Below are 13,088 nucleotides of genomic sequence, written 5' to 3'. Positions count from 1 at the left end.
AGTAAGTCTAACTCAAGAAAATAGGGCAACAAACAGCTAATCAGTTCTTAGTAACCCAAACAGAGACGCAGGTAATGCTTGTATTGCCTAATAGTCAGACAAAATGCCCAAGCAGAAGTCAGACGTATCATCAGTTTTTTTTTTTTTTTCACTATGATACTAAAACAAAAGTCTGGCACATGCCAGCAAAAGCAAGGGCAAGAGAGAGAGAAAGAGAGAGTACCCAGAAGATTCGTCATATACGTAATCATTTTGCATATTTCCAGCTGGAAAACAAGCAATTACATGGTATAAGAAAAGGCGGGTCATAGGATGGCATAAATCTGGAAAATTGATGACTCTGAAGCTTACTGTCAGAACCCATGTTTGAAGCTTCTGATAATGGTTGATTCATTCTATCAGGATGGGGGCTGGTAATCGAATTTCCATTATCAGAGGATGGATTGGGAGTAATATTTTCATCATCTTCCGCAAACATATCAAATGTCTCGGCGCCATTGCTTGATGAAATTTCTCCAGTAGATGCATTCAGGTGTGAATGACCAAGAGCTGTGTCAGGAAATACTGAAGAGGCTACTCCAGGATTGATCGCACTTGAAAACAAGTCCTTCACCAAACCAGAATCAGGATTACCATCGCCAGAACTCGATGTGCCCTCTCCTCTAACCTGAGCCAACCTCTCATATCCTTCTGAAAACGAAGGAAACAAAAGTCTTTTAAGTAGAAAAATTTCCCCATCCTGCGGTTAGAAACTTTCTGACTACACACAATTCCAAAAAAAAAAAGGAAAGCAATCTTATATATAATTAGGAAAAAAAAAAAGTCAGAGAGAAGGATTGAACATTTATATTTTAAGCTGAGAGGCATGCTATGACCATGAAACTACATATTTAGTCACATAAAATAAAGAATGGACCTATCCAGAAATCAATTAACCATAAATAAAAAATTAAAAGTAAAAAATTAAAAAAGGAAAATAGAGAACATTCTAATGCAGCAAAACCACACAAATCTGTAATATTCCATCTTCTCGGTGAGGCATTACTTATGTAATTGGCACCATTAAGTGCAAATGGGAGGCTCAGTTACATTCAGTTAAAAGAAAAATATGGACCAAAAGGAAACAGAGAAGGCATCATCATAAAGCATACATGAAGGCCACAGTTTATAAATCAAAATACAACACACTGTGCTGAGTATAAACAAATCCTACCACAACCATCCCAACAAGTAGTTCAGGTGGTAAATCATCTTAATTAGATTAATGAAAAGTGAAAAACAATAATGGAGCATCCTCCGATGCCATCAAATCTCTACCAATTTGATCAAATGAAGCAAAATAGGAAATAATCAGGTAAGAGGGAAGATGGCAAACTGACCTGCTTCGCGTACAAAAACTTCCTGTCTTTCATGATACACGTCTGAAAAATAAAAATCAAACCAAGGAACAATATTAGTAGGGGCAAATGATTAAGATATAGTTTTGAGTTAACAAAAAAGATTTAAGATTTAGTTGACTCTTCAGAAAATGTTAATGAACACATCATTGTCACACAAGGAAACAAGGCAGCTGACACATCACAAATTAAAACACCATTCAAGTACATTCTGCAGTTTCAATGAACTAGTAGAACACTTTTTGTCTAGTGACAAACAAGACACCAGGTAGCCAAAAATTCATAAATATGCACCAGAATTTTGAAAAGCTTGGGGCAGCCTGGCCCCAGCACAACCCAGAAAGTCTGAAACAGTCAACTGGCTGGGCCAGCCGACTACTAGAAAGCAGGTTTTCATTGGGATCAACCTGGACAAGCTGAGGTTTGGGACAAGGCTTGACACTCTGCCAAAGGTGCTCATGCTATTCTCTTAAATCTCTTTTAAGAGTGAGTGAGGGACAGAGTGTCTGTGCATGCATACATAAAATAAAAATTATTTAATTTAAAATTCATATAAAAAATAGCTATGACATCATACTAATGTTGACATCACAGGTTTGATTGGATTCACTCAGCAGTTCCACTGAATGGACCCAATCATAGATTCACCAAATCGATATACAGACTCTGTTTAAAAACACTGATATGAGCCACAACTTGACATTTTTCCTTCTGTTTCAGTTAACCAGTAGTAAGCCCAGTGAAGTAATACACTCAACTGTAATCGCCATTCTCCATTAGCTTCATGGCATCTTCTGTTAGCTGGTCAAACAGAAGCTTTATTTCTGGAGGCATCTTTTCCTTCTTGCTATTTGAAGTTCCTTTCAACCTTTTCAAAGCTTGTAGAATCTGAAGAAACAAAATGAACTATAAAACTGCAAAATATAATGTAATAACAATACACACAAAAGAAATCAATTTGATTACAAAGAAATGAAATCAAGCTGCAATTAAGAACTATTTAAGAAACTGTAGAATGACATGGCAAAATGAAATCATAAAAGATTCCACGTATATACAAGTATTTTTTCTTGTAGCATCTGAATGAGCAGTGTACCCCTATACTGTTTTCTTGTCAAAACAATATACACAAAAAATCTTTGATTTCAAAGAAATGAAATCAAGATGACAAAGAAATATTTGACAGCTATAGAATAACGTGATAAAATGAGATCATAAACGATTCAACTTAAATATAAGTAATTTTTTATTGCAGCATCTGAATGAACAGTGTACCCCTACATAGTTCTATTTTTGCAATAAACAATACATTGTACCCTTATTGCAATCCAAGAAAATCTCTAAATATCAAGACCAGAACTGCAATTTTATTTTCTGTTTTCCAAGAGAGGGAAAAAAAAAAGAAAGAGAAAACATGTTGGTATGCCACTGTTTTAGTATTGTTTTAAAGAATGTTCAGTATTTAATAAGAAATCATGTTTCAGAATTTACAGTGAATAATAAAAATGATTTTCAAACCAGAAAGAACCTTCATGTTATTATTCTCCATTGGCACACACTAATCATTATAGGATACTTTCAATAAATAATAAAAAGTTAGGTTATAGAACTTTCAAGAAAGTGATTTTTAATTGAAAACAACCCAAAATGGTTATATTTTTCCATCTTCCTTGAGGGGGAAAGGAAAATTATGTCCAAACCAGACAGGGCCTCAATGTCATCATTCCCCATTACCACACACTGATCAAACTCAAGCATAAACAATCTGTGAGTAAATTCCATCAGTGTACACTGAACTATTGATTAAATCCTACTAGAGTCACTAAGGGGCCACTTGGTATCACTGTCAAAAGTTAGAGAAATGAAAGCCAAAAACTTAAAACAAAAATTTAAAACTAGAAACCAGCAACCTGTTTGGTAACATTAATAAAACTAATACAAATTAAAAATTAATTAAAAAATGCACATTTTCATCTTTAAATCAAAATACTGTAAAAATACGATTAAAATAATAAAATTACAAATAATATTATATTAAAAAAAATTACTATAATAAAAATAAAATTTATTATAGTTATTTTACTTAATTGTTCTGCTTTCAAAATTTACTTTACAATAACAATTTTATTGCACATGACATTTGAAAAATTGTAAAAGTATTTCGTAATTGGCTTTCTTATTATTTTTTGAAATTTATGTATATTTTTCTTTTAATTATATTTAAATTCAAATGATCATTTAATTTTGATTTTAATTATAAAGTGTATAATGAATAATTTAATCCAAAAAAAACTATTTCTGGATATTAAAATTTCTGACAACAAGTTGCCAAAACAATTGAAAACAATAAATTTTGGTTTTCAATTTTTTGACAAACAGCTGAAAACCGGCAACAGAAACAAAAAAATAATAACAGAAACAAACCCATTTTTATAATCTTTTTTTTTACTATGGAGAAATTGAAACAGAAAACAGTAACGATACCAAACAGGCCCTAAACTTTCAATTGTTTTATTGAAGTCACTATACTTCAATAAGTGTTGCAATGGCCATTATTCAGTCCAACCCCCATGCCTATTCATTAACCCCTGCCAACATGAAAGGGCTTCTTGCGCATGTGGCAGCCTTGTGACCCACACATGCCTCTCTTTCTCTTCTTATTTTGGATTTTTTACCTATAGTAAAAATAATAACAAATTAACAGGAGGCAAAGACGGGTTCATCGCCTTCCTCGGGCATCCTGCCAACTCCTGAGAGAGAGAAAGAAAGGAGAGGTCTCCGTCTCCTCATATGCAGCTCAGGTTGCACGTGCTCACACACAGAGAGATGAGGAAGACTGAGCGAGAGGCATTCCTGGCAGAGACACAGGGGTGGAGGCAGAGGCGGCACTGGCTCCTGCTGCTGCATCTTTTTCTTGTAAGAGGCAGAGGGAACTGCCATCACCACAGATCACAATAAGGGAACTGATGGAACATTTCTTGGTACCGATGTTGGAAGCTCACACTTCAGTGTGTGAGTGCATGATACTTGTCAGCAGCCAAAAATGTCATATTTCTCCAAAGCTCCCAGTTTATTTATTTTACATTCCAAAATAATAAGTAATTGCTCAAATAAAAGTGGGGGGGGGTTAGCAGCAGGGAATACAACATAACAAACATAATATTATAACTACCTCTGCCTTATATCTAACATGAAACCCAATCAAAAACAGACATGATCATTTAAAAAAATTCACAATAGCTTGTGTAATTCTTCACAAAACTGGGATAATATTGTGCACATGCACATGCGAGAGAGAGAGAGAGAGAACGAAATTTACAGTCTCTCCTGGCCCAAGTAGATCAGCAATACGCCTCTTCATCTTCCCAATTTCAGCAGATGATAGGTCAATGTCATCTTCATTACTTGTAACTGTAGAGGCCTTCTCAGCGAATCTTGGATCGACATCAACACTATCAAGCCAAGCATCCTGCAATAATTCAAGCAAACATTACATATATTAAAAAAATTCCATTTTACAGTGAAACAAATATATATTATATACTAGGTAGGGCTTGTACCTTAATTTCACTATCATTCACGTACTCAACAAAATTTCCTTCTGCATCAAAGTACCCTTCTTCCCTCTCTTTCTCCAGATTAAAAGGTTCTATTTGGATCCCATCATCAACAAAAGTGTCATTGTCCTGCCAAAAGTAACCGTGCGTCATTGGCATTCTTTTTCTCTAGACCCAGTAATTGAAGAAACTACAGAATTACATTGATCACCAAAAAGATTGCCAATCAGTAGAAAGACCTTCTAAATTTTTTAGATTAAAAAATATATATTATTATAAGACAGAGAAAATAAAAAGTGTGAGAGGAAAAGAAGTGCTTCCATAAAACAAAGAACAAAAGCAGGAAAAAACCAAGAAACTACTAAAAAAGGAAAGCCCTCCAATCACGTTGTCCATCAACCAGCAGCATTCCAGCATACAAACCAAAAGCAAAACAAACTCCACACCCATGGCAGAAATTCATCACCCTTACATTGAAAATTCTAGAATTTAACACACCACCAAAGTAACTGTTAGATTATCACTTTACCTAAAAACTTAAGCTAACAAGTTATGGGCCAATAATGTATATCAAGCCTTAACACTCCCCACACGTGCAGTTCAATTGCACGCGGAGAAATAAACAAACAATGACAAACACCCATATTAGGAAAATTATTCTTTTAACATACATTAAATGCAGCAACGAGACTAGAACCCAAGACCTCCTGGCAACCATGGCTCTGATACCATGTTAGATTACCACTTTTCAAGCTCAAGCTATTAGGCTGTGAGCCGACAATGTATGTCAAACAACAGGAACTTCCCCTCTTCCCAGCTTCCAAAGCCCTTAAACTTCTCTCCAAACTTCTCTCCAAAAGGATGCCTGCTAAAAACACCAAAATCCTGCTAAATGTCTCATAAAAAAGAAGAATGCAAACACAGGGGTAAAAAAGAGAAGTTGATTCGCTTTTCACTAGAACCATAGGTAAGGAGTCTTAGCTTTCCAAACCATTGAGTGTAAAGGAAACTGATGAAACAGTAGAACCATAGGTAAGAGGATTAAAATCAAAATAAAAATAAAATATTTCTTAAAAACAGTTCTATATAAAGTTCTTCTAAGCCATCCAAAAACCGAACCCTACAATCATGTTTAGAAGGACAAAGAGTCAGGCACCCATCAGCAAAACAGGATCAGTTGTTTCTCTTTCACTCAGATTTCTTTGAAAATAAAAATTCCAAGAAACAAAATCCCAACCACCTCAGAAAAAAAAAAAAAACATTCCCAATCTCCAAGCCTCTACCAAAAACAAATGCTCCCATTTGGAATGTGAAACCTTACACAAGAAAGAGATGAAAAATCTAAGAGATGGAAAAACTGAGAAATCAACTTCCAAGGACAGGCATGAGTAGCATTCATACAAACTTTGACATCCTAATAGTTCTACTGAACCCCTTTGTCCATATTATTAAGCCATAGGAGCTCCAGCTCTAACAAAATGTGCCATAACCATTTACCCACCAAAGCAGCATTCTTAAACGCTAGATTCCCCAACCCCAAACCAAACTTACACTTCATCCCGCAAACCCTATCCCAATCAACCAAAGTATCCCTCTTACTCTCACACCCTTGACCACAAGGAGTCTCTTATCAATTTGCCCAACCACAAAGCAATGTGCACAGGGACTCTAAAAAGTGACAGAAAAATAAAGGGGAATAGCAGATGAATAAACTTGAATCAAAGTAATGCATCCTTCGAGGGCCCACTCTAATAATCCAATCTCCTAGCCACCTTCTTTACCACAAGACTCAAAAAAGACACAGCTCTAGGGCTACCTCTCAAAGGAGTACCCGAATAAGAAACAGTAACCATGGCCAATCCACCTTACCATGTCAGCTTTTCGGTTAAAAACCCCCTCATCTAAATTAACACCAAGTAGCTTATACCCAAAAAGGAGAGTGTTGGCACAATGGTAGAATTGTCACTGTGTGACTTGGAAGTCAAGGTATGGAAACAGCCTCTTGCAAAAATGCAAGGTAAGGCTGCACACTATAGATCAATTATGGTCCGCCCTTTCCCAAACCTCATATAAGCAGTAGCTTTATGCACCGGGTTGCCTCTTTTTTTTTTTTTTTTTTCGAAAGTTCACTTCTAAAAAGATAAAAAAAAAATTAAAAAAAAAAAAACTTGGAATGGCAAGGATAGAGATAGTCTGGTAGACCTAAAAATAACTTGAAATGAGATAGTAAGGGTTTAATTGCCTTTAAATTGTCAGAGGAAATTTTGCATCAATGTAAATTAGCAGAAAAAGATTCAAGTATCTAACCCCATCTAGTGGGAGTTAAAGCTTGGTTTGTTGTTGTTGTGTTGAAGGCAGGGACACTGCATGCACTACAGAAAAAATGTGTGGGGCAAATAGAGAGAGAAGAAGAAGAAGCGCAGAAGGGCGCAAGGGGATGAAGCTGTTGGAACACTAAGCTCTCCTCACTCTCGGTTTTTTTTGGTCACTAGGATGGAGCCATAGCCGCAGCTGCTGGGCTTGGACAGTTGGAATGGAGTATACTAAGGAAGGCACAAGAGACCTAGGCCTTGGGCAGCCAAGCTACAAAAACATGGGCCAAATTTCGATCTTAGATTCCAATCTAAGGTTACTTTGACAAATCAAACATCAAAATGAATATTTTTTCAATAGAAGAATTCAAACCAAAACGAACCAAGTAAGGTACAGAACTGAACCAAATGGACTGAACCGGTTCCGTTCAATCAGTTATTTCGGTGGAAACTGAAAAATGCACAGCCCTACTGCCAAATATCAACTAAAAGAAAGAGAATAAGAATGGATTCATACTTCCATCTGTATACACATGCATCATGCATTGCCAATCACCAAATGCAATTGCAACCAGGAAATTAGGTTGCAGATAGTCCTACAGTTGCCACCAAATTAATTAAGGTGCCCCATCGTAAAATTTACATGAATGCATACACTTGCATAGAAACAATAATACAAGAAAACTAGCATAGCAACAAACCTCATAATTCACTTCAGCTGCTGAGATGTCATGAAGAATCCCTCTACCTTCTTCACTACAAAGCTCAGTTGTCATCTGACTGCGCCGATTTGCACGCTCTTTGGCAGCAAGGCGGGGATCAGCATTCCATTCTTTTGAACCATCACCTGTTTGGGTTGCACCAACAGCTTCTTCTCCTGGCTTCACCTTCTTTCCTTTTGGAAATCTCACCCTCTTTTGCCTGTACAATCACAGTTCAAACTAAGAAAAATTCAAAACCAAGAAATTAAATTCAAAAATTTTTAAAATCAATCCCCCTCTCAAAAGAAAAGTTTGACTTTAAATTTTTTTTCTAATGAAAATAAGAAATTGAGTTTACAGAACAAAAGCTACTCTTATCTCAGAATATAGCTGACCCAGAAATTTTTCCACATAAAAAGATTAGTCCAGGCTGCATGTGTTTTGATGATTACTAAGGCCTGATCACTAGGGAAAATTAAACACATCCCCCCCCCCCCCCCCCAACCCCTAAAACAAAAAATTAGATTAGGAAAACTACCCGAAAAAATGTCTCTAACATTTGGTTCAGGGATCTAAAAAAACCCTTCAGCATATTGATTTGCAGGAACCTTGATGCCTAAAATGTAGGTGCCAAGAATGTTATGAGTCTTATGACCCCTTTGGTTCAAATTCAGCAAATTGCTAGATGTCAAGATACAAAAATATTATGATTTCCATTATCAACAATAAATTCCACAACATGGGAAGATACCCAACCCTTAGCATGGGCATCCTCACTCCACGAAGTTGAATTTTCGGGAGTAAGTAGATGCCCATGGGAAATCCAGATTCCCATTAAAGATGACAACCAATGTGGGCATTTTTCTCAAAATTAAGAAACTATTTTCACAAGAAGTATCTTCCGTTATAGCTCTGGTCAGCAATCAAAATTTTACCCCGGAGCATGGGAAAAAATAATCACGTCATCGCAGAAAGTTAGACCCTGCTTGTTTAAACAGAAGAAATATGGTACTCTAAACAGTTTTCTGGAAAAAAAAATCAATTGAAAAACCTCAACGGCGTGCTTATAATCAAACCTATTCCCCGTTAAAACTCTTCGAGCAATATAAATACACAAAGACTTGAACCCGTACACAGAAGCCCTAGATGAGTCTAATAATACATGATTCATTAGCTGCGAAACGTCTTTAAAATGAAAATGAAAAGCAATAACACAAGTATATTTTGGGAGGGGTGCACAGGAGAGAATATGAGAAACTAGGGCAGAGAGAGAGAAGAGGTACGCGGAGTGTTTGCTGTTGAGGTCTTCGTCCTCGGGGAATGGGCGCTTTCGAGAAGGCTGCTCCTCCTCCATAGCAGCACCGAATCGGAGGAACCGAGCTGGGATCTGTAGCAGCTGCTGGCACAAACGCTTTCAAGGGAGACAAAAAAACTCAGAAGAAAGCTTTCAATGAAGCAAATGATATATCTGGAAGTGTAGAGAGGCGGACAAGGTTTCGGCTTCTATTTTGGATGCAACAAGGCTACTACAGCCTACGCCAACTTCAACTCAGCGGACATTGGCATTTTCTCCCTCGCCCTTGGGCTCTGTTTGAACAAAGGCATTGAGCCTAGATTTAGCATTATACCAAAGCAAATTTTTTACATTAGCTTCAACAAGGTCACTCAACTTCAACTTATAAAAGTTATATATATATACACACACTGCGAATTATTTTCTTTACTCACGTTTTTGGAGTTCTCTACTATACTTGTGTTTAATTTGTAATTTTTTAAATTGGCAGATGCTTTGGGTGGCCATGCTTATCAAATGTAAATGGGTCTAATGATCTTTGAAAGCATACTAAAAGGGGGAGAAGAAGGATGAAGTAAACTCAATTGGATAGGCAACGGCAGAGACTGATTCCTAAAGTTTGAAGGCCACTCACTTAGCTTGTGGACTTTGCTCTTCCCAAACCCTAAACAATGAACCTCTTCTTCTTGGAAATGTTGTCCTGTTGGGGATTTGCTGGGCCATTGGGGTGCCTCCCCTTGCCATTCTATTGGCTGCCAAGGAGACCCCATCTCTAGTCATAGGGAGGTGTCATGGGCCAACTATTCTCACACCTTTGTAAAGGTCTGTGCGGCGCTAATTAAAACACTCTTGCTTAACTAGCAGCCTATCGATTACCAACATTCATTCACGAAACATTTTCATTAACATTCATTCAAATAGCTTCGGAAACAGTAATCAATTCATAAAAGTCGTGGCAAGCAAGTAGTAAACATTGAAGCAAACATAATTCATTAACAACACCTCCGTTGACATTGTGTGTTTAGTGAGGGAGGCAAGTAGGCTAAACACGTTGATAAAAGTTAGTAAGTTTTACAATGATTGATGAACACTCACCCTCCCCTAAAGAGGTTTTTTATGTAATTATCATCCTGACACTAAGAAACATCAAAGTGATCGATGAGTCGTACTACCTTATTTGGCATACAAATAAACTACTAACAGAAAATAACCCTACACTCATATTTACATGATGGAAACTCATCTTAAGCACACGAGACAAGCGGTCACAGGTAATGTAACGACCTGGAAAATAATGGTATTTAAATAATGAAGAGAGAGAAAAATGGAATTGGTAATAGAAGGAAGCAGTAGACTTTGTCAACGAACGCGGACATTGCATTTTGGAGAATACAATTTCAAGAATTTCCAGGATTCGTTGAGGAATGTCTTCAGGATCTCGTCGACGAGATCCCGTTTCGTCGAAGAGAAAATACCGAGAGACGGATTTGGGCTACTCTAAATTTCGTTGACGAAGGGTAGGGTTCGTCGACGAATGTCTTCAGGATCTCATCGACGAGGCCCCGTTTCGTCGAAGAGAAAATACCGAGAGACGTATTTGGGCTACTCTGAATTTCATCGACAAAGGGTAGGGTTCGTAGACAAATTTACTAAAGGACTCGTCGACGAGGTGACGTGTCTCGTCGACGAATCTGGCCTTGTAAGTAGTGAAAAATCGGATTTTTATCACATTTTCAGGCTTCTCTCTCTCTCCTATGGACTCTCTTCGATTTCGGCCCCGCCAGTCGCTGGATCGACGATCCAAAGCCACCATGACGCTCCTGGCGAAGTTCTCTACAAGTCTGCCAGAGCGGATTGTTTGTGAAATAAAGTTGGAATTCATTCCAAATCCAGGGTAAGGTCTTTTATTCAGTTTTTTGCTTCCTAACAGTTGTAGGAAGATGTAAGTCAAGAAATATTGATGTTTTGTTCTAAGATTTATGGTTTTTAGGGTATTGAGTGGAGAACCCTGCGGGTGTTGGACCCGTTATAATAGGGAATTTTTAGCAGGAAACAGGTAAGGGAAATATGCTATGCTAGGTTATATGAATATGTTTTCAGTATGAAATTATAAATGTTCCACCAAAGTATTGTTTACAATAGAGATTTATATAGTTTATCAAATGTGATTAATATGTTTTAAAATTACTGTGTGGGTTGAGAATATGTACATAGTATAGAAACATGCTTTATAGTATTTTTCATAGATGTGTTTTACAAAGTATACAGAGAATGTATTTTACAGCAATTATAGAAATACCATGATTATACAGTTTTACAGTACCATGACATACAGATTTACAATTAATTACAGAGACACGGTTGATATAGATACAGTTTTCTACAGCGTCATAGTTTATACAGTTCTTACAGAATCATGGTAAAACAGATAGTAATATATATAGATGTATTATATAGTATCAGACCCTGTTAGACCATACAGTTACAGAGCACGGTACCGTAGCTACATACAGTTTATAGAGTGCAACCACCTATTCAGATAATACATGGTATAAAGGTCGATCGCATAGAGCCCACGAGTGGACAGGCTCTCCATCAGATATAGGTTGAGGAGGGCTGATCAGACTATGAAGTATAGTGATTTATTCTTAGTTGGCCAGTTAGGGTAAATCCCGCCTACAGGCCGCACAACCCTATCATGAGGGGTTAAATCATGACACACAGTTATCCACAGGGAAGTTTACAGTTATTATTATGTTTATACAGCTTTATAGAAACAAAAAATATATACATATATTAGCAGTATTTTGAATAGAAACCTAAAGTACGGAAATGTTAAGCAACAGGTAAAGATGAAGACTATATTTTTAGTATTGTGTTTTACAGATTCAGTGATACATAACTATATAGTAATAGATTTTCTCAGTATTGTAGCTCAATTGCCACACACTAATAATAACATATTTCGTCTTACTAAGCGTTGGTTCATCCTAGTGTTGAATCATTTTTCAGGTGATCCAGGTAGGCGAGCAGACCAAGCTCGCAGATAGAGGGGCTTCATACTGCCCTGTCAGTTAGAGAGTGAGAATATTTTGGGAATATTTTTGTATACTCCTCACCATTTGAGGATATTGGGGGAACAGTGGTATGTGTATATTTTGGGAAACATGTTAGCACTCTGGTATTGTATTGTATATAATTATATATGGATATGTTTATTTGATTATGCTTATTGCTGCTTAGATTAATGATTGGGTTCAATCCAGTATGGTATCAAAGCATCTTAAATATCATAGTATAAAAAATAAAAATAAAAAACCAATTAAATAGCAGGTTGTTACAGCTAAGCATAATTCGCTAAACAAACTTAACTTGTGATACTCTCCCCCACTTATGCGGTCGGCGTCCTCGTAGACTTTGGCGATAGGTACACTTCAAGTTTGTCCACGAATGGTTGAATATCTTCCGTAGGAATCTAGTTGATTTCTATGTCATCAAGGCATTTCCACTTCACTAAGAACTTCTGCTGCTTCTTCCTTAAGGATGTGAACTTTTTGTCTACAAGGATCTCTTCAACTTCACGTCTATCAGGTTGCACTTTCTTCAACTCTACTCTATTGGACTAACTTCTACTCAGGACATCGGTGTCGGCGTCGAACGACTTGAGGCAACTGACATGAAACTGTGGTTTTATCCCCTAATTTGCCCACTTCTTCATCAGCTTAGAAGTTTTCTCCAGATAGGCTCAGGCAAACTCTACATTTTGTCTCCATTCACTGGTGAAGATGTACGCCCTAGGACTCTTTTCTTTTGTATGGCTCGCCCAC

The 13,088-nt window shown here is 37.0% G+C and overlaps 1 protein-coding gene across 2 annotated transcripts in view; it reads right to left on the bottom strand.

The window, feature by feature from the left end:
• Positions 1–9,785, bottom strand: part of LOC131163802 (uncharacterized) — a 33,371-nt gene extending 23,586 nt beyond the window's left edge. Inside the window, exons 1-8 of one of the 2 annotated variants that reach the window (XM_058120559.1) lie at positions 9,251–9,785; positions 7,968–8,187; positions 4,958–5,083; positions 4,717–4,866; positions 2,156–2,285; positions 1,380–1,421; positions 352–690; positions 224–266 (exon numbers count right to left, since the gene is read on the bottom strand). In XM_058120559.1, coding sequence (XP_057976542.1) covers positions 224–266; positions 352–690; positions 1,380–1,421; positions 2,156–2,285; positions 4,717–4,866; positions 4,958–5,083; positions 7,968–8,187; positions 9,251–9,321 — 1,121 coding nt within the window. In that variant the 5' untranslated portion in view covers positions 9,322–9,785. The remainder of the gene's footprint in view (positions 1–223; positions 267–351; positions 691–1,379; positions 1,422–2,155; positions 2,286–4,716; positions 4,867–4,957; positions 5,084–7,967; positions 8,188–9,250) is intronic. The other variant, XM_058120560.1, reaches the window with a different exon arrangement.
• Positions 9,786–13,088: the final 3,303 nt, after the last annotated feature.

The sequence above is a fragment of the Malania oleifera genome, chromosome 9 (genome assembly GCF_029873635.1).
Source record: "Malania oleifera isolate guangnan ecotype guangnan chromosome 9, ASM2987363v1, whole genome shotgun sequence".
NCBI lineage: Eukaryota > Viridiplantae > Streptophyta > Magnoliopsida > Santalales > Ximeniaceae > Malania > Malania oleifera.
Note: the sequence above shows the minus strand (reverse complement) of the source record. Positions and strands in the feature narration are given on the sequence as shown.